General features: G+C 39.8%; 1 protein-coding gene across 7 annotated transcripts in view; it reads left to right on the forward strand.

The window, feature by feature from the left end:
* Positions 1–23443, forward strand: part of LOC132124973 (collagen alpha-1(XXV) chain) — a 712477-nt gene that overhangs the window by 178658 nt on the left and 510376 nt on the right. For all 7 annotated transcript variants that reach the window (XR_009426824.1, XR_009426827.1, XM_059536150.1 and 4 more), the window contains exon 3: positions 448–500. Coding sequence is in view for 5 of the 7 variants with exons in the window: in XM_059536150.1 (XP_059392133.1) it covers positions 448–500 (53 nt within the window). In the remaining 2 variants the exon portion in view is untranslated. The remainder of the gene's footprint in view (positions 1–447; positions 501–23443) is intronic.

Consider the following 23443-nt stretch of genomic DNA (forward strand, 5'->3'; position numbering starts at 1 on the left):
ATATGTAAAATTCAAAAATAAACTCGGATGAGCTAAGTCATAAATAGGTGTCTACAGGAGACATTGTCTTGAAGAGTGTTAAACTTAAGGTCATACTAATGAAAATCTGTAAATTCAACTCTTGTCACACATGCCAGTCCTATGGCATTTTTACAATGTTTTTGTTTTTCTGTTTTTAATATCGTAACCCTTGTTGTCCTGAGAGAATCCAACAACAAATATATCTGTCTTCCAATACTAAGATGCTACCCAAAATCTACTCTTAAACGCATACCTTTTATTTCATTACGTTACCTCTGAATGTTATAGATATACATAAAATGGAAATAAATGATTATGAGGTAGCATTTCCTTACAAGTACAATCTTACTTCAATATGTGCTTGAAGTGCTTTTCAAATTTACTAATGATAACAGTATTTAAAAAATGTTTTCTCATCTGCTGTAGGTCCACCTGGCAAAAGGGGAAGAAGAGGACGCAATGGAGACTCTGGTGAGTGTGTTTTAATTCCAAGTTTTCAAACTGTTAAATCATGAAAATGATTTGCTGGGCACAATCTGTGGGACAGTTAATAAACGTTCCCCTTAACCACAATTTCCAAGTGCCTGAGGAATCTTTCAGTACAATTGCATGCTAACATAAATAACATTGCATCCATTGACTAACTTTCCAAAGGGTTTGGTTTATTATAGTAGCTACTACCATTAGTTACATTTTTACTGAACCTCCAGTATGAGGTGCAGACACAGGCCAGCCACACAAATCCTGTTCAAATGAGCTAGACATTTTCTATAGGCATGTGCATATGAATAGCTCTAGGATCCCATTAAATGTAAGAAAAAATGTAAAAATCTCAATTATGTATATGTAGAGTATCAGTAGCGGTTTCCTTCCAAAGTTGTGAATCTAACTTATGCGCAAGACTGGAATATCGTACAAAACATTTGCGAACAAATACCGTTTCCATCCAACAAGTTAAAGAGAACAAAATAGTCGCTTCCTGATAAACTGGCACTATACATCACTAAGAAAAGTAGGAGAAGCTACTAAACATAATAATTTTCATAAATAATAAATTACTTGCAGATGAAACACAATGAATGCGGTTATTGCTTTCGGAGGTGGATGCTGCTTTTTGGGAACGCAGTCGTTTAGCATTTCTGGGTGGCAATTATACAGAAATACTTTGATGACAGACTTCGCTCAGGCATCTGCGAATGACCATAACAACATTTTAGATGAATGATTCACATTAGATGAATGAGGTCAGTCTGCTGGTTAGTCAGGATTTACAATCCCATAGCACAAAGTCACATGACTTTTTTTAATGCACTTGGAGGAATTATTCGCAGTAACCCTTTTTCGCACAAGTCAAAAACCACCTCAGGAAAGCATATATATATATATATTTCTTTTTTTTGAGAATTCTGACATTTTTATCCAAAATTCAACATTTCCATCACTCGATTCTGATGCAATATTTCAAAATGCATATAAAAGCAGGGTGATGGAAACTCTGTGGTAAGCTGAAGTGGTACATGTTGATTATAAAAGGACTTCCCTCTGTACTACCCCTCTCTACTCTCCATAAAAGGCATATTCAAATTACTGCATATATATATATATATATATATATATATATATGCAATCTTTTACAAAAGTAAACATCAAAATCTAAAGAGAAAAAAAACAGGGCAATCCTTCTATTATTCAAGAAAAATTGTCTTCGGGTATTTGCAGAAACAGCATGGTGTATGGCTGTGTTGTAAAAGCATGCCCTTATAAGACAATATCTACAGTCACATGAGCAAAAACTTAAAGTTCTCTATGACTCCACATACATATCCATGATATCCATGATGTGGTCTAAACTCAGGCCAAAACAAATCACTTGATCCTCACAGAAATATTTCTTAAGTTTGGACGTTCCCTCTTACTTATAAGGGAAAAAAATAAATACAAAAATACATGCCATTGATCCATTTGAGCTGTTATGTTAAACGGACTCACCCTCATATAAACTATGCATGTTCTCTTAAAAGTAAAGACTCATATATGTCTATATGAGCATCTCAGCATTTTAGGGCTTCTTGTTGATTTTCCTCACTTAGACTCAAATAAAACACAAAAAAAGCTTATCTCCATTTATGCCGTTTTCCTCCATGTCTGGGTCAGGGGTATGGTGCTTCTTTCAGAAAACAAATTTGGTGTCTGTGCTTCTCATAAATCATCAGTTGACAAAGATATTAGCTATTTTATGAAGACTTATTAACTGTACCACTGAAACAGTGCAAATGCAAGCTGAATCCATCCACATTCACATCGGTGTTTGCATGGCTAGAGGGTTTCCATACCTGGAAAATGCAGACTAATGGTAAATGGAACATCCTTTTATCTGGTCACCTACAGCCCACAGCAACCAGCTAATTGAGAGAGGAATGTAAATAAGAAAAATAACAGGGTATGCAGGAATTGAAGTTCAGAGTGACATAAGTAAACATAAGTAAAATTATTTTGAAAATGAAGAGATTGTTGTTTGGGTTAGAGTTTGAGAAGGCAGTGGAAATCTCCTCAGGTCAAGCTTCTGCAGTTATCTGTGCAGAAACAAAACTGGTCATCAGTGTTGAAGGCCACAGAGTTTTCATATAAAACTCTCACTTGCTTAAAGGCCACTTTACATTAATCTACTGTATATGATGCTTTGTCTCCCTGGATTTAAACTGCATAAACTTTTACATATACAATCATTTTATGAAATCAGATTAATATTTAAATAAATAATATTTTAATATTTACTTTTTTATATAAATACTCTTTGTAACCAAGTTAAACTGGTTAAGGTGTAACAGTCGCTGTGGACTAAAGATAATTAAACTTACAATGTTAAGTCAAGACAATTGCACAGACAATTTTTATTTTTTATTTGTTTGTTGAAACATTACATTATTACTCATAACTATTTTAATTTGTGATAACTGAGATACTGTCTACTTTGAAATTCAGTGTTGTGTAATGCTGTTGATGCTACGGAATGCTTCTTTGTGAACAGTGTCTGAAGCACATGTGAACAATCTTGAAATTTTTGCATTTCACACATTCTGTAATTTATGCACATGACATGAAAAAGACTATAAATTATTTATTGATTATAGTTAAAATTTTATCAAATTCAGTGATTTTAAAACAAGTTACTAGATTTCTGTAAAAATTGTATTCACAATTCAATAAAACCTTTTTTTCTCTCTTTTTTATTCAGGAGTAAATTAAATCAATTTTTCAATTTTGTTTAGTATACCTTATTTAAATAATACTTTAACATCTTAAGAAATGGAAACAAAGGAAAGATGACTGAAAATTAGCATACAATTTGGATTGGCGGTATGGTTCTGTTCTGGGCATGCTGCACATCCATGCAGTCTAGCATGGATAAGAACAGGGAGAGCAGCAATAACCCCCAACTGTACAACAGAACAGAACCCACATAAATGCATTACAGATATCATTAGATTCAATAATGTAATGTAATATTTTGAAATTAGCCAAAATAGGTGGGCAATTAGTGATTGAGCAATGCAAAACTGGTGATAGTACTATAGGACCTTATATATGATTGCTGTGATAGATGTCGTATCCCCATAGGTAGATGTGGATCAGCTGAGAGTCAGCTGATGCGAGCTTGACTAGCGTGACCTGCCAGAACTGATGCTACATTATGATTTCTGCCAGGACCACTATCATCTAAGATGACTGACAGTTAGCGTACAATTTGGATTGACAGAATGGTTCTGTTCTGGGCAAGAACTTCCTGCGTATCCATGCAGGCTAGCATGGATAAGAGCAGGGAGAGCAGCAATAGTCCCCCAAAACAAAACCATATGCCATATTCCCTGACACAAAATTACAGCGAGAATATTTTATGAAGGTTAATCTGCAACATGTTCTCAATAACAACCAGACATCTTAGAAAAACGTGTGCTCCCAATTAGCTAATTAGATTCTGGCTTCCAAACTGGCGCTTGCAGGCTAAAAGTTTTTCCGATGACCACTGCGGTGACAACTGCACTTAACTACAATTACTTTTTTAAACAAATTAGAGATTATGAAAATTTGTAACTTCCAGGACTTTACTCTACAAAGTGCAAACATTTCACAATTAACTGTTTGGTCAGCTCGGGTCATGAAATACAAGTTTGTTTAATTCTAAATGGTGGACGTTATAATTCAGTTATGGCGCTTTTCAAGGAAAATAGCATGTATGACTCGGCTCAGTACAGCATGGCTCAGCTTGGTTTGCATTTCCACTGCAGTTTAGTGCTGCTTGAGAGAAGGCAAGATTATGTTGTTATAGTTGAAGCGTCTCTACTGCCGCGACTTCTGAAAAATATTTTCATTCCGCGTCGCCCCATCAAGCTCTTGCCAGATCCATTCCTCTGCTATCAATGAGAGGAAAATCTGTACTTCCTCAACAGACCAGGAAATAGCCATTTTTTAGTTGTAAAAAAAAGATGTGCTCATTCAAAATGGTTGCATTCGGTCCTTTGCTGGCTGTGCTGATTTAAATCTAGCCTCTCTGTTGTGTTTGTGTCACAAATTCAGTGATGCAGGTAGTGACTATTCTCTCCTGCCAATTAGTGATCTGCAGAGTTTACACATCATGTTTTGGTAACGGTATGGTTCACTTGAAACCTCAACAAAGGTGGTACTAAAAAAAGTACCAGGTATTGTAAAGAGTGGAAATAACCCAGAAAGTGAACTGTACCGAACTGTACCATGCCATACCATGGAAAAGCGCCATTATTTTTGCCGTTCTGTCCGTTTGGTGCTGGATGTGCATTATGACTCTTTTATGACTCTTAAAGTAATATTGTATTTTCTACTTGCTCGCCTTTACATTAAAAATGTGATGGTTTAAATGTACGTTGCATAATGTGTCCTGGAAAATACATATTATAAAAGAGATGATTTGGATTCATGACTTTATTCCTATTGTGTCGGATTAAGTTGTTAAATTGTTGCATGTTAAGTTTAATATGCTTTAACCTTCCTCAGTTAAAACTGTTTAATGTATTCATCAGGCATGTGATCAGCTAGAGACAAAAAAGCAGGAAAATCTGACCACGCCTCAAGTCACACCCACAAGCCATGCCCCCTGCACTTATTATTTTTTTTTAAATAAACAGGTGCTGGTCATATAATTAGAATTTGAAAAAAGTTGATTTCACTAATTCCATTCAAAAAGTTTAACTTTTATATTATATTCATTCATTACACACAGACTGATATATTTCAACTGTTTATTTCTTTTAATTTTGATGATTATAACTGACAACTAAGGAAGATCCCAAATTCAGTATCTCAAAAAATGTTAATATTGTGAAATGGTTCAATGTTGAAGACACCTGGTGCCACACTCTAATCAGCTAATTAACTCAAAACATCTGACAAGGCCTTAAATAGTTCTGTAGGCTACACAATCATGGGGAAGACTGCTGACTTGACAGTTGTCCAAAAGACAACCATTGACACCTTGCACAAGGAGTGCAAGACACAAAAGGTCATTGTAAAGAGACTGGCTGTTCACAGAGCTCTGTGTCCAAGCACATTACTAGAAAGGCGAAGGGAAGGAAAAGATGTGGTAGAAAAAAAGTGTACAAGCAATAGGGAAAACCGCACCCTGGAGATGATTGTGAAACAAAACCTATTAAAAAATGTGGGGGAGATTCACAAAGAGTGGACTGCAGCTGGCGTCAGTGCTTCAAGAACCACTATGCAAGACATGGGTTTCAGCTGTCGCATTCCTTGTGTCAAGCCACTCTTGAACAATAGACAGCGTCAGAAGCGTCTCGCTTCAAAAAGGACTGGACTGTTCCAGAGTGGTCCAAAGTTATGTTCTCTGATGAAAGTAAATTTTGCATTTCCTTTGGAAATCAGGGTCCCAGAGTCTGGAAGAAAAGAGGAGAGGCACACATTCCACGTTGCTTGAGGCCCAGTGTAAAGTTTCCACAGTCAGTGATGATTTGGGGTGCCATGTCATCTGCTGGTGTTGGTCCACTGTGTTTTATATATACCAGGACGTTTTAGAGCACTTCATGCTTCCTGCTGCTGACGAACTTTATGGAGATGCAGATTTAATTTTCCAACAGAACTTGGCACCTGCACACAGTGCCAAAGCTACCAGTACCTGGTTTAAGGACCATGGTATCCCTGTTCTTAATTGGCCAGCAAACTCGCCTGACTTTAACTCCATAGAAAATCTATGGGGTATTGTGAAGAGAAAGATGCGATATGCCAGACCCAAGAATGCAGAAGAGCTGAAGGCCACTATCAGAGAAACCTGGGCTCTCATAACACCTGAGCAGTGCCACAGACTGATCGACTCCACAACTAAGTATTGAGTGCTGTACATGCTTATACTTTTCATGTTCATACTTTTCAGTTGGCCAAGATTTCTAAAAATCTTTTTTTGTATTGGTCATAAGTAATATTCTAATTTTCTGAGATACTGAATTTGGGATTTTCCTTAGTTGTCAGTTATCATCAAAATTAAAAGAAATAAACAGTTGAAATATATCAGTCTGTGTGTAATGAATGAATATAATATACAAGTTTCACTTTTTGAATGGAATTAGTGAAATAAATCAACTTTTTGATGATATTCTCATTATATGACCAGCACCTGTATGTTTAAGCACATTAAAAGATGTATCTTATATTGTAATAATGCATACTATTGTCCTGTATAACATAAAACACATGAAAGTATTAAATATAATGTTATTCCTGTGTTGCAAAGCAGAATTATCTTAATCATTACTCCAGTTTTCAGTGTCACATGATCTTTTAGAAATCATTACAATTTATTTGACTCTCAATGTTAAAAACAATTTTGCTGCTTCATATTTTGTTTTTTTTTGTTTTTTGATAAATAGAAAGTTTAATGAGCTGAATTTATTTGCAATTAACAAATATATTAATTGAATTTGTTAATGCATTTATTAAATATAAATCATTTTAAATGTCTTCACTCACTTTTTATCACTTTCATGCATGATGAATAAAATGATTATTGTTTGAGTGGTTTAATTGTTTTCAAAAAATTATTAAGCACCAAAAATGATTTTAACATTGGCAATAATGAGAAATGTTTATTGAGCAGCAAATCAACATATCAGAATGATTTCTGAAGGATTATGTGACACTGGAACTAATCTTTGTAAACAACAACAGATTTATAAAAGTTTCTAATGACGATAATAAAATACCAACGTTGCCTTTCAGTTGTGAAATTGTTTTATTTAATGCACTCACAAGATCAAAACATGGTGTCAGAAGTGGCTTTTTGAAAGGAACGTATGGGACGGAGCAGAGTATGAAAGGTGAGAAGAAAAGTTAAGAGAGATTGCATACATGGATTACAAACAGAGAGGATGGAAGGATTGCAGCCACCTCCAAAACTTTAACTTACCAGTAATGTTGCTGAGAATTGGAGACGATTCAAGCAATAATTTCTCTTGTATTTATCTGCAATTGATGAAGATTGAAAAGGGGAAAAGATGAAAGCATCATTGTTTCTTCATGTGGTATGTGATGAAGCATTGGAGGTATATAATAATAATGTTAATAATGGGTAAATTTGAAGCGTTTTGTATCCCGAAGAGGAATGTTACTTATGAGAGGCATCGATTTTTCATGTGTATGCAGAGAAGTGGAGAAACCACTGATCAATATGTGACGGAGTTGTAAAACATGCAAGTTTGGCGAGTTGACAGATTATCTGATAAAAGACAGAAGTGTGTGTGGAATACCTAATAATGGATTGAGGGAGCGACTGCTCAGGTCTTGGATTTGGAGAAAGCGCTTATGCTTTGCAGAGCAGCAGAAACTGTAAAGACACAAGCTAAAGAATTGATAAATGAGAGCTGTACTGTGGGTTTTGTAATGAAATGTCAGACACTTTCTAGCAGAAGTGTAAGGAAAACAATGTTCAGGGAAAGGGGCAGAGTTATGGATGAGAAGCATCAAAGAATATGTGATCATTGTGGGATGCAAAATCTGCCTAGAAAATGTCCACCTTATGGTAAAAAGTGAAAAAATTGTGGTAAAAATAATCATTATGCACGTTGTTGTAAAAGCAAGAGATCCTTTAACCAATTGAATGCAATTACTGAGTGCAAATTTGAAGAATTTTATGTTGATGCAGTAACCGAATGTGAAAGTGACCAGAAAGAGTGTATTGTACATCTACAAATAAATGATTCCACAAGTGCATGTAAGCTGGATACTGGAGCCCAAGTTAATATAATGTCTGAAGTGGAGTTTAGCAAGTTGAAATCAAGGCCAAAAATAAAGTAAAGTAACTGGATATTATGGAACAAATATACCAGTGAAAGGAAAATGTGTTGTGAAAGCGCAATATTAAAAAAAAAGGGAAGTGACATTCAGCCAAGTATGATGATCCATACTCAGAATTCGTGCTCTGCATTTAACCCATCCAAAGTGCACACACACAGCAGTGAACACACACACACACACTGTGAACATACACCCGGAGCAGTGGGCAGCCATTATTAAAGTTTCATTTGATTGTCCGACGGTTCCCGCCTCCTTCTTCCCGATGATTATTAAGGTTTAAATCATTACAGTGGTGCTGAAACCCGGGAGGAAGGAGGCGGAAACCGGCGGACAATCAAATGAAACTTTAATAATCACAAAATAAACACAAAACAGCGCATCAGCCCCTCGCAGACGACTGATGCGCACAAAATGAAACCAAAACCTAAAATAAAGCCCAGGCCTGGTCCTCTCTCGTCCTTCACTGTCGTCGCTCCAGTTTTATATCCTTCCATCTCCTCCGTGGGCCTCGAGACCGGTGGGTCGAACAGGTGTAGCTCATCTCCAATCACTCCACCGGCCTCGCTCCCACGTCCCTCGGCCCCGCCTCACTCGTCACAGTGGCTTTCAAAGAAAAGGCTGCTACCAAATAGCACACCTAGGTTCGTAACTGATGATAAAGAATTGACAGAGCAGCCATCAAGTTTTAGACAGTGTTCTAGGCAGGGCTCTGAACTGATTCAAGGAATGAAAATGAAAACCGGAAATTAACTAAATTTTGACAGGAACAGAACCAGAAACAGAAACTAAATCAAATTTTCTAGTTCCGAACAGAATCGAAAATTTTAAATGGCCATTAACTGGTTAATAACGTTATTTTATCATTCCATTTAATATTTGAAATTTGCTGTCGAATTAGTGACGAATTCCAGCAGTACGGCATATGCAAATGTGACGCTGAAGCCAACGATTGAAATGTCAGTTCAACTGTGAACCCCTCATGGGCCAGTCTCAATGGCAATGCACCGCCTTCATGGCCGGTTTAAGACCAAATTAGGCCTGATGACGCAAAAAGGGCCTTTTTTTCTCGGTGTTGGTGCATGCATTCGACACTAAAGCGCCAACATGCTTAGCCTTTTCTTCCCAACTGAAGACCGCAGCTCTCCTTTGATTATTCCCAAATTTGAGAAGTTCCGCTCGCCGGAGGCATTGGACAACATCATGCACAGATAGATGCGCAACCCAATTTCAACATTTGGAAATGCCTGAGAAAGATTCAGCGATGAAAAAAGCTTGTACAAGCTCTGCTGATTCGTTCAGTCACCGGTTTCTGAGTGCGCATGAATGCAGCAAACTGTATCAGCTAATTTTGATTAATTTGATTAACCTGAAACCAAGGAAAAACCAACAGATAAAGAAACTAGGAGGGAGGTGGGTAGCGGAGGACTAGGGGGAGGGACGGAGGGCCAGAAAACATAATACACAAAGACAGGAGAACCATGTAGAATGGGGAAACAGAGACAAATCAACCAGGTAGAATGGGGAAACAGAGACAAAACAACCAGATAAATGGGGAAACGGAGACAAACCAACCAGGTAGAATGGGGAAACAGAGACAAAACAACCAGATAAAATGGAGAAACAGAGACAAACCAACCAGATAAAATGGGGAAATAGAGACAAGACAACCAGGTAAAATGGGAAGACAGAGACAAGAGAAGTGTAACACAAAACAAGGAGTCCAGGAGGGTGGTGGACCGGCGGAGGATCAGGGGGAGGGACGGAGGGCCAGGTCCAAAGGAGGAAACCGACAGAAAAACAAAAGAAAACAAAAACACAAAAACATAAGTCTGTGAAGGACATCACGTGATGCCCACCAGGGCGGAGCAGAAGACCACCACAACCATGTGGTCAAGGCAGAAGCCCTCCAGGGCGGAGCAGAAGACCACCACATCCTTGTGGTCGAGGCCAGAGTCCCCCAGGGCGGAGCAGAAGACCACCACATCCTTGTGGTCGATGCCGGAGTCCCCCAGGGAGGAGCAGAAGACCACCACAACCGTGTGGTCAGGGCGGAAGCCCCCCAGGGCGGAGCAGAAGACCACCTCATCCTTGTGGTTGAGGCCGAAGGACCCCAGGGTGGAGCAGAAGACCACCACATCCGTGTGGCCAGACCAACGGGAGGACGAACCTCTGGTAATCCTATGGTGTTTCTACTGGATTCCAGAAGATCGGTGCTGACTTGACTCTGCTCATGAAGATTATTGGTGACTTGCATTTGTTCATGAAGATCCCTGGTGACTTGACTCAGTCCTTGAAGATCACAGGTGACTTGACTCAGTCCTTGAAAATCACCGGTGACTTGACTCAGTCCTTGAAGATCACCGGTGACTTGACTCAGTCCTTGAAGATCACCAGTGACTTGACTCAGTCCTTGAAGATCACCAGTGACTTGACTCAGTCCTTGAAGATCACCAGTGACTTGACTCTGTCCTTGAAGATCACCAGTGACTTGACTCTGTCCTTGAAGATCACCAGTGACTTGACTCTGTCCTTGAAGATCACCAGTGACTTGACTCTGTCCTTGAAGATCACCAGTGACTTGACTTGACTCTGAAAGGTCAATGGTGACTAGCCTTGTCTCTGGAAAGTCCATGGTAGCTAATCCTGACTCTGGAAGGTCAAAGGTGACTAACCCTGACTCTGGAAGGTCAATGGTGACTAACCCTGACTCCGGAAGGTCAACGGTGACTAACCCTGACTCCGGAAGGTCAACAGCAACTAACCCTGACTCTGGAGGGTCGACGGTGACTACCCCTGACTCTGGAGGGTCCACGAACACCTGACTCGACTCTGGAGGGTCATCAGGAACTAGCCCTGACTCTCGAAGGTCAACGGTGACTAACCCTGACTCTGGAGGTCAATGGTGACTAACTCTGACTCTGGAAGGTCGACGGTGACTAACCCTGACTCTGGAGGGTCCATGAGCACCTGACCCGACTTAGGAGGATCCACGAGCACCTGACTCGACTCTGGAGGGTCAACCGGAACCTGACTCAACTCTGGAAAGTCAATGGACACTTGACTCGACTCTGGAAGGTCAACAGGAGCCTGCCTTGACTCTTGACAGTCAACTGGAATTTGACTCGACTCTGGAAGGTCAACAGGAACTAGCCCTGACTCTGGAGGGTCAACGGTAACTAACCCTGATTCTGGAAGGTCGACGGTGACTAACCCTGACTCTGGAGGGTCCACGAACATCTGACTCGACTCTGGAAGGTCAACAGGAATCTGACTCAACTCAGGAAAGCCCACTGTAAGTGCCTTCCTCTGCAGTGGCTCCGGGCTGGCGGCCATCTTGTGCAGTGGTGCTGGCTCCGCAGACGTGACCTGAACAGTCTTGGGAATCTGGATTTTTGACAGCCTGGAGAAATAATCCAAAAATGTCTCTGCTGCCATCTTGGGCGTTGGCGCTGAGCTGGTGACCACTTTGTGCTGTGGCCATATGCTGGCATCCATCTTGCCTCCTTGCGCTGGGCTGGCAGCCAACTTGTGCTGTGGCGCTGGACTGGCGGCCATCTTGTGCTTTGGCGCTGAGCTGGTGGCCATCCTGCACGGTGGCGCTGGACTGGTGGCCACTTTGTGCTTTGGCGCTGTGCTGGCGTCCATCTTGCCCCTTGGCGCTCCTCTCGACTGCTTACTCCGGAGCGACCTCCCCTGGTTCCACGGAACACAACCTGGCGAGTACCCTCAAAACCATTTCTCTCCCGCTTGATGGCTGGGGAGGAAATTGGAGCAGACATACCGCTGGATCTCTTGGATGCAGTCCTTCTGTGACGATCGTGCACCAGGAAAACACAAGGAGAGGGAGAGATCCAATTGCAGGTACGTTTATTTAACAAAAAGGGTAATCCAAAACAAACAGTCCAAGGAGACAAACAAAAGAGGGAACTGGATGGAACGGACAGGGAACTCGGAGGACGAGATAGCTAGGGTAAGTTTTGGGAGACGAGAACATTGGTGACACGAAGGGTAAGGACTCCATACAAACAACAGGAAAAGACAGGTATTTATAAGGAGACTAATGACAATAGATTGCCTGCACCTGGTGCAATTAATTGGAGTGCAATTACTGTGAAGACAGGACCAGACTAGAGGAATTATAGTGCCTATGGTGAAGTGCCTAAGGAGAAGTGAGCTCACACGTGGACACCCAGGAAAACACAGACGTGAGCCTCGACTTTTTATACATTTTTTTTACTCTCAAAACACAATCTGATACAAGTGTTTTTTTTTTCTCTTAACAATGCGGCAAACATTTTTAAATATCTATTTTAAATACTTTGTCTTCAAAGTGTTGATAGATTGTTTTTTTCTTAAAGTAGCTTACATTTGGCAAAAATCTAGAGAAGAAGATGCTGTTTGGCTGTGACTAGCTTTAGATCAAAATTTTTTCCTTTTCTTTTTGAGTAAAGAAAACGCTATATTTTATTATTATTATTTTATTATTATTATTAGGCAAATTATAATTAAAAAGTATTTCTTCAACCCGAACCGGTTTCAGAACGGTAATAAAATCACGCAGAACGCTGAACAGAAACATTAAAATAACGATTCTGCTCGGAGTGAACCGATTGATTTTTTTTTTCATTTTCAAGCCCAGGTTCTAGGTTATTACATGAAGAGATTTTAGGTCCTATAATTAATACCTATGTTTTTTTCACAATTTAGTAGTAAGAAATTATTCCTCATCCTGGTTTTTATATCGACTATACATTCCATAAATTTTGCAAATTGGTATGTTTCTCCGGGATGCAAAGAAATATAGAGCTGAGTATCATCAGCATAAAGTAATGGCCCTAGTACTGAGCCTTGAGGTACTCCATACTGCACTTGTGATCAACATGATAACTCTTTTCTGGTCTATTCAAGAGAATGTTGTGGTCAATAGTGTCGAATGCAGCACTAAGATCCTATAGCACTAACAGAGAGATACAACCACGGTCAGATGATAAGAGCAGGTCATTTGTAACCCCTAAGACCGGCGACACACTGGATGCGTGGCGCAAGCGTCTCAGCCACGTGGCGTGTCCGTTTTTAATTCGGTTCCCATGTTAACAGGTTAGAGCTTGCAGACTGACTGCGTGAGAAGCAAGCAGCGCAGAAAACGCGTGAATGCTAGAAATAGAACCGATGCCTATTTTTCATGTGACACGCAAGCGTGTTGGAAGCGTTTCCAGGCAAAATAGAATAGGAAAATATGTTTATATGTAATTTTGTACACAAATACATATTAATTCATGACATTTTGATGTTTGAAAGTCTATAAGTTGACATAAATTCAGATATAAATGAAATTAAAAAAATAAAATAATTATCGATTTTCAAATATTGCACCTGTCAAACATAGTCTATTTGCCGTCAATACTGTTGACGGTGTCCTTTATCATTAGGCTTTATATATATGCTTAACATGAAGTATAGATATTGTTGTCGTGAAGACAAGAGCCTGGTCTTTCCGCGGCCTCCCTCTATGTCACCTACAGCAGCAGCAGCGCGCCAGCGCCGCGTCAGGCATGATTCTGGTGTATAAAGACACAGAAAACGAGAGGCAGCCACCACGCTACTGACACGCAGCAGACACGCCACGCTCACGCCACGCAGCCAGTGTGTCACCGGCCTAAGGAGAGCAGTCTCTTACTATACTCGGTACACTAGCTTGCTCTATTCTTTTTCTATTCTATCTGTTTTCTTTTTATTTATTATATTATTTAAAAGCCCTTGCTACATGTACTGCGTTTAAGCTAACTGAAACTTTTTATAGCACTTATACATCATTGCTCTTTAGTTGTTTTTGATTGCTTCCATTGACCTCATTTGTAAGTCGCTTTGGATAAAAGTGTCTGCTAAATGACTAAATGTAAATGTCCTATGATACGGTTTAAATCCTTACGAAATCCTCACAGATACCATTTTTTCTCTACAAAGGAATATACTTGTTAGGATACTGCCCTTTCTATTATCTTGGTGAGCAGCTTAATAACAGCCAGTTTGAAGGTTTTGAGGACATATCCTAATGACAATGACAATTTTATAATAGTCAGAAGAGGATCTATGACTTCTGGAAGCACCTCTTTTAGGAGCTTAGATGGAATAGGGTCGATCATACATGTTGTTGGTTTAGATGATTTAACAAATGTATACAATTATTCTTGTCCAAAAGTAGAAATTTGAGTGGAACTGTTTCTCAGGGGATCTATAGTGCACTGTCTGATGCGATACTTTATCCCTCTAGTTTTGTTTTCCTCCAGCTGTGCTTCATTTTCCAGGCTGCTCTCTTTAGGGTGCAAGTGTGCTCATTATACCTCATTTTAGACTGTTTTCCTTAATCTTCCTAAAGCGTTAATGAGCAACCTTATGTAAAATGCTAGAAAAGAGAATCCATAGGTTCTGTTACATCATCAAGTTTTTGGATGTGCTAAGAAATTGAGATAAATCAGAAATATTAGTTACAAACAGAGGTGGGTAGAGTACCCAAAAACTGTACTCAAGTAAAAGTAAAAGTACTAGTCTTGAATAGTTACTTGAGTAAGAGTAAAAGAGTATAGGATAAAAAATCTACTCAAGTAGTTAGTTACTAGTTACTTTGGGTCATATATACTGAGCCTATTTTTATTTAGATATATAGATAAAATGTATGTAATGTATGTGTGCATGTATAAATGTATATATTTCATCAGCCTTTACTCCAATTTATGTAATTTATTATAAAACCCTGTCTGTTTACTTAAGTAACAGATTTAGGTGTCATGCCATAACATATTTTTAATACGACTGACTTTATATTAAATGTGAATTTAACATTGAAAGTTAATGTGATATAAATATTGCTACATCTTTCATTGTTCAGAAAGAGAGCAAATAACATATACATTATCAAAGATCATTTTCACTCACAGTCTAGAGTTCAATCACTCTCAGAAACTCCCATTAAAATCACTGAAACTGTTAACACTGTGAAATCAATATCTTAATTAAAGATTCGTACACACATCTGCACTTTGTTGTTTCTGACGAGAGAATTCGCCAGAAAGAGGTCTCCAGTCTTCCTCGAGTGAAGGAAGCACCGGCATTTTAGCGATGACTCATCGGAACACCTCTGATTGGCCAATGCTTTAATAAGCTCAAAAGAATCATGTGTGATTGGTTATAATGGGCAGTGCTGTAAAACGCATCTATCTCTGGCTCAGCGCCAGCAAGCAATCACAGATCTGAATTTAGCAGCTGGACTTGCTGAACGTACTCGCACTGGTGTGACTGTATTAAAATTAATAAAATATTAATCGGCTATTTTTTGTCTTTTGGAAGCTGCATTCAACATGACTCCCCTCTGTTATAAGCCACGCACGTACAACAAACTAATGTCACAGTGGTATTGTGTACTGTTGATCGAATGTAGCCCAAGTTATTACCTGTTGAACAGTAGACAGCACACGCGGTGTTCATCTAATAAGGATTTCCATCGCTAGCAAATAATAGCCTTTGCAGATTTGCTTTCAATTCAGTGCAGTTCCAGCCACGTTTTCAGCGCTCTTTCTGTTCTTCAACGTTACAACTCCGAGTGAACCACTTCAGTCGCTCAGCGCGCGCGGCAGGGAACTGAACGACTCATTCAAACTGATTCATGAACCAATTCACTCATTTGCCAATTGGTTTGATCAAGCCTTTGAACAGAATTGACTCAAAAGAATGAATCATTCTCGAATGGGCATCGTTCATTGCCCAGAGAAAAGTAGACGGCGCGTTTGGAATAAACTGAAGCATTTATAACATTTATTGCATTAAGATAAAGTAACGAGAGGAGCGTCGCCCACAGTAACGAAGTAAAAGTACAGATTTTCCCCCAAAAATTTACTCAAGTAAGAGTATAAAGTACCCATCTTTAAATATACTCCGAAAAGTATTAGTTACCCCAAAAAATTACTCAAGTAAATGTAACGAAGTAAATGTAACTCGTTACTACCCACCTCTGGTTACAAAGCAGTCTTTAGTGGTTGAAGTGATGGTTCTGACATACTTGTAACAAGGAGTAGAATTTACAGTTTTAGTGATATGAAGTTTACACAAGACTACATACTGATCTGTGATATCATCGCTTGGCTGCATAATTTCAACACTATCAACATCAATTCCATGTGACAGTATTAAATCTAGATCTGGGGTGGTGAACTCCAGTTCTGGAGAGCCACATCTCTGCAAGAGTTCAGCTCCAATCCTAATTAAAACTCACATGCCTGTAGCTTTCTAGTTACCCTTCAGACCTTGATTAGCTTGTTCAAGTTTTTTTAACCCTTATGCGTTGTTGGGGACGTTTTCATCCACTAGGGGGTAAAGTTGAGTCTTATTTTGGCCACAACTTTCTCTGTGTTTGAGCTAATGGAATGATTTTTGGTGACAAATCTTATTTTGACCCATATTTTGGGAAAATGCTTAGACATTTTTAAAAAACTCAATGGTACACTGTGGGCAAATTCACTACCCTTTCATTATGTTCGTGGATGAAAACATCCACTAAATTAAACTACTGTAAAAATGTATCAGATAAATATTTTTTTCAATTTTTTTTGCATAAATCTATTAATCAATCTAAGTCCTTATCAAAACTACCAAATGTAAAAAAAAAAAAAAAATCCAAGATGGTTAACTCTTTAATTACCAAGTTCATAATTGATGTCACTGATTTGGGAAAAAACACACAAAATTACATATTTTCAATATAAAAAGTGATTGTGGACTGGATAGTTTTTTTACCTTTTATCACAGTCTTGGGCATGTCAAAGATTAGTAACAAGATTGGCTTTGATGCATTGTTAGTTTTTGTGCAGAATTAGATTTTAATTTTTTCTCCCTCTTTTGTTGTTGGTGGCTGTTTTTGCCCCATTGACTTCCATTATAACAACATTTTTTGATTGCAAAGCCATGACACCATATAATCATGCATTCTTGATTGTTTGTGGTTTTCCCTTTTGGGAAGAGGTAAAATTTGTTATTTTTACAGTTGATCACTAGGTGGGACCATTAACCCTTTAGATAGGCATGTGCAAAAAAGGCAAAGTTTCTGGCTTGTATATGGAGTTATATGGAGTATAACAGCAAATTGTAGTGTTTGTGTGTGTGTGAGATTCTTGATTGTTGGTGATTTTCCCTGTTGGGAAGAGGTGACATTTGTTATTTTTTACAGTTGATCACTAGGTGGGACCATTATCTCTTTATATAGGCCTGTGCAAAAAAAGGCTTAGTTTCTGGCTTGTATATGGAGTTATATGGAGTATAATAGCAAATTATAGTGTGTGTGTGTGTGTGTGTGTGAGAGAGAGAGAGAGAGAGAGAGAGAGAGAGAGAGGGTGTGAGAGAGACCTTTGTGCACTTACCTTGTTGTACACTATCTGAAAAAATCCAAATATGCACCTCATGCTCTCAGAACTACATGGAGTAAACAATAAAAAAAGAAGTGTGTTTATGCACCTGCTGCCTTTTGATGGTGAAAAGTACGGATGGCCTATGTGTGAAATGCTCGTCTTTTCTTGATGGTAAAGCCAGTTTAAATCCTTAAAATCTTGTAAAAAATTCTACTTTGCATCAAATTTATGAACATAATGTATTATGAACCAAAATGCAATACCAACTTCAAATAAGCTGCAGCTCGCTGGAGGGGTCAAGCTGCATAATCATTTCTAAAACTTTCAAGCCCTTTCTCGTGTTGCTTGCTGCTCTTCTCACCATTAAATGACCATCACGATGGCATGCAAGTGTTTAAATCCACGTACTTTGCTTTTGTTTAGTCTATTCGCTTGTTAAGTCTGACGTCACGTAGCAGCGCTTCTGTGTCCAAACGCTCTATCAGTTATCACGAGAAAACAACAAAAGGTGCTAATATAAACTCACAATGTGATAGAATACTAGCAAAAAAGTTATAATCTTAAACTTTTACTCCATACCAAAGTCCCATATAGCCAGACAATGAAAATATAAATATAAAAAAAATATATAAAAATTATTTGTGTTTGGGACGCTGTGAGCACAGAGACTGTAGTGTATACCGTTATGTGACGAGTGGGGCGGGGCCGAGGGATGTGGGAACGAGCGAGGCCGAGGGAGTGATTGGAAAATGAGCGACACCTGCGACCCACCACCGGTCTCGAGTCCCACGTAGGAGATGGAAGGATATAAAACTGGAGCGACGACAGTGAAGGACGAGAGAGGACCAGGCCTGGGCTTTATTTTATGTTTTGCTTTTTATTTGTGCGCATCAGTCGTCCGCGAGGGGCTGATGCGCTGTTTTGTGTTTATTTTGTTATTAAAGTTTCATTTTATTGTCCGCCGGTTCCCGCCTCCTTCTTCCGGATGAATATTAAGGTTTTATTATTACAGTGGTGCCGAAACCCGGGAGAAGGAGGGACGCGCTGCTGAAGATCCCTCGCCGCTGTGGTGAATCCGCGGTGCCATCGAGCAGGCGAGGAGGATGCCGCCATGGAAGCTCGAGGCGGTGGGCTGGAGTGAGTTGCCGGGGACGGGCGAGCTCGCTGCCGGCCTCCCGCGATGTGGAGGGGCGGCTGCCGTCCGTGAGGGAGCGGAGGAGTCGGCGCCGTTCGCCAGAGAGCCGGAGCCTGCTGCCGTCCGCCTGAACGGGGAGGAGCAGGGAACGGGGGACTCCTGCTGGCTGCCCAAAACCAGAGGAGCCGTCACCGTCCACCGGGCGGTGGAGGAGTATCGTGCCGTCTGCCGAGGGCCGTCCAGTGCGAGCGAGGCCAGTGGAGTGATTGGGAAATCCGCGACACCTGCGACCCACCGCCGGTCTCGAGTCCCACAGAGGAGATGGAAGGATATAAAACTGGAGCGACGACAGTGAAGGACGAGAGAGGACCAGGCCTGGGCTTTAGTTTATGTTTTGCTTTTTTATTTGAGCGCATCAGTCGTCCGCGAGGGGCTGGTGCGCTGTTTTTTTATGTTTATTTTGATTATTAAAGTTTCATTTCATTGTCCGCCGGTTCCCGCCTCCTTCTTCCCAAAGATTACGAAGGTTTTATTATTACATATATATATATATATATATATATATATATATATATATATATATATATATATATATATATATACATACACACACACACACACACACACACACACACACATATATTTTATCTGTATATCCCAACCCAGCATATCCACATAAGAATAGACTATAGATATTTATTCAGTATATGATCCAAAGTAACTAGTAACTAACTACTTGAGTAGTTTTTTTATTGGATACTTTTTTACTCTTACTAAAGTAACTATTCAGACTAATATTAGTACGTAAATATTTCTATAAGTACTTTTACTTTTACTTGAGTACAATTTTTGGGTACTCTACCCACCTCTTTATTTGTGTGTGTTGATTAGGTTTTAGATCCATGCAATGTATAGAGTATCTCAATAAATTCTTGTTTCATTTAAAAAAAGAAGTATTGTCTTGTTGGTTGTATTTTAAAGTTAAACTTTGCCTAGATCATGTGCTAGCTCGTAGCTTATAAATTATCATTTTGTTTGTATGCTCATTGACCACGAAGTAGTATAAACAGAATTGTGAAGATATACTGATTTTAACGTTCGCTGGACGAACCATTGATGAAGTATAAACTCATTAAATTTGGAATTAGTTTAATTAAAGCAATTCTAATCTTTAGATTTGATTTCTCTCTAAAAAAAAGTCTAAATCCCTAGATGGTTCTCCCAATCTGTTTGTCCATAAACTAACTGCTTCCTTAGGCTTTTAATGAGTTGCTCTGAAAAGAAAGGCATTTTTTCTCCTTCCACAATTAAAAATGTGGTGTCGTTTCTGACTCCTCTTCTGAGAGACAGGCTCCATGATTTTGATGGCTTGATCTTCATTTGTGCCCACGACATCAACTCGTCCATCCTTTTCAGCAGTCTTGATGTGCTGCTGTCTGAAGTAGGCTGGTGATGTCATCCATGTACTTCCTCAATGGGGGTAATCTCTGCCTAGATGGTAGCTTTATCCTTCCAAACATCTTGCTCCGACGAGGATTACCTCAAAGGCTGATACAATCAGGATGGGAGAGATGACACAACCCATTGCAATTCCTACTTCTAACTGTTGCCACCCGGTGGTGAAATCTTGGAGGGCAAAGCACATCTGCAGGTGATTGAAGTAGGATGCCACCATGTCCTTTATGCAGGAGGGCATATGGAAGAGCTCCATGGCATAGTTTTTGAGCTGGTGTGGGACTGAACCATATGCATTAGCAAGATCGAGCAAGATGACATGCAGGTCTGTCTTTTCCCACTTTGCCTTCTGGATCTGGTCCCAGATCATTGTAGCGTGCTCTATGCACCCTGAGAAGCCAGGGACTCCCGCCTTCTAACAGTTGGTGTCGATGTAGCCATTCTCAAGCAGGTAGGTGGAAATCCTTCTGGCCAGCACTGAGAAGAAGATTTTTCCTTCTACCTTCAGCAGAGTGATGTTTCTGAACTGGCTGATGTCTTTGGAGTTCATTTCCTTGGGGATGAAGACCGCCAATGCTCTTTGCCACTCAGATGGGATGTGTTGCTTTTTCCAGGCAGATCTCCTGAGATACCATAGCAGCTCTAGTACCTTGGGGCATTTCTTATAGAGCTTGTAGGGGATTCCATTGGGGCCTGGTGCTGATGAAGACCTTGCCTTCTCCACAACTTGCCTGACTTCACTGAGCTTGGTGGGCATGATGTTATCTGTATTACATCAGTTTTTTTTATTTGTTGAACATCAATTAAATTGTTTCTCTTAAATTGGTTTCAACTTTTTTTTTCTAGTTCGGGGAACAGATACAGTCTCTATAGTGTGATATCTAGGTGAAAAAGTCTCTATATGCTGAGAATTAACTGATTTCTGTGGCGTGAGGTGGCTAGCAGATGGTTGGTTTAGCCAGTCTGTCTGCTTCCCCTCAAATTCTTACTGTCCTCAATTAAAGTTTGTAGGCATGTCTCTAATTCTGAAATATTCTCTGTCAGCTTAACTATTTCCCTGCATTTATCACATGTGAATCCCTCATCACCAACAGAGAGAGATAAACTATACATGTGGCAAGCAGTGCAAATAACAATAGCAGGAGAAGCCATTACTCACCGTGATTGATGAAAGATTCTTACCACTGTTGTTTGATGAACTTGTGAAAAACCGGAATGAGAAAGTAGTGAGAGAGAGGAGAGGAGAAAAGAAAAAGAAAAGAAAACAGCGATAGGCACGAATAGAAACGCTAACTACAAGCTAACGAATGCTAACACGATGCAGGTGTGCTGCACTTGCGGATTTAGAATAAAAGTGAACTATCAAATTAATCAGATTAGATTGATAGATAGTATCAGAAATATGGTGGGAATTAAGTTATATTTTATCACATTAAACAACAGAGAGTAATAGTAAGATAAAGATTCTACAGAAAAACAAAGCTACACAGAGCTACGTTCACAAACCAGTAGCAAGACAAGCAGGAAGCAGGAATAACACTTTCCAACAGTGACACCCACAGGACTAGTCATGACATTAAACACTGGGATTTCTCCGTCTTTCACTTTCAAACGATGTGCAAATCCAAGAATGTACCTTGTTATAAAACATTCGTCACCGAATGAGGGTAATAAGCAATCACGCTTGTGAACTCTGTTGCTACCCTGGAAAAACAAATTGCATCCATTGTTCACATAACACTTAATAAGGCTATCTTTTCCTCATATCCAAAAACACACATCTTTAGAGACATTCTTCTCAAGCAAGTAACTGCAGTGCTGCTGATGACTTCGGAACCATGAGCGAAATATGTTAAGCGGTGTGCTCTTGCTCTCGCTTGGGTTGCTGAGTGAAAAGTGAAGTGAAAGTGAAGAGAAAGTTTTGACATTTGCCAAGTATGGTAACCCATACTCGGAATTAGTTCTCTGCATTTAACCCATCCAAGTGCACACACACAGCAGTGAGAAGAGTTGGAGATAAGAATCCAACTCTTACAATGTAAATAACTCCGAATGCATGAAATGGCATTAGACCACCCTTTATCCCAGCTGTTGTAGTTAGGGATGTGTACCGAAACCCGGTATTAAAATGGCCCCGGGGCTAAATTATGAAAGACCGTAGTATCAGTAAGAATTGACGGTATCAGTTCTGCTTTCAGTACTGGAGGGGGAAAAAATTAATGTACTATGTATTTTTGCTTATTAATGTTATCGTGCACATTTTATCTCACCAAACATTTCTAATGTGCGATCATATTAAGACGTTTGTCTGTGAGATCTGCGAGATCTCCCATGCGCACCGCAGAGGCTGTCTGTCAGTCACACACACCACAACGAGCGCGGCGCACGCACAGACATAACAGTATGAAAACTCCCGCTTAATAATAAAGAGTGATGATGGCGAAGAGATTTGCTTAATAATGTTATCGTGCACATTTTATCTTACCAAACATTTCTAATGTGCGATCATATTAAGACGTTTGTCTGTGAAATCTGCGAGATCTCTCATGCGCGCCGCGGAGGGTGTCTGTCAGTCACACACACAACAAGAACGAGCACGGTGCACGGACACACGCATAAGGGGCCGTTCACATATTGCGTCTTTTGCACGCTCAAGTTCGTTATTTCAAATGTTGGTGCGCGATATGCGCGCTCATTATGCATGCGGTGCAACGAGCTCGTTTTTTCCAGGCGCGTCCGCACCGCATCGAGTTAAAAACATCTCAACTTTTCAGAATGCCGCAAGCGCACCGCAGGTCATGTAACTTCCTCACCTTTTCCGTAACAACGTTGAAAGCTCAGCCAAGATGAAGGAACAGCTGATAGCTGTATGTGGATTTTTTAATTAATTTAGTAGCAGTGCTACTGCAAGCAGTTTTTAGTGCTGCAAATCCATTTATCCATTGCTGAAATTTCTGCGTATTCATGGAGAGAGCAGGTCATGATTGCTTAGCAACGGCAGGATCCTCAGGAGCGCAAGTGCCCGAAGGCTTTGGGGGAAAAAAAATCAAAAAGCGGCGTGCCTAGCGTTTTCCACTCGTTTTTAGATGCGATATGTGAACGGCCC

The sequence above is a fragment of the Carassius carassius genome, chromosome 3 (assembly GCF_963082965.1).
Source record: "Carassius carassius chromosome 3, fCarCar2.1, whole genome shotgun sequence".
Classification (NCBI taxonomy): Eukaryota; Metazoa; Chordata; class Actinopteri; order Cypriniformes; family Cyprinidae; genus Carassius; species Carassius carassius.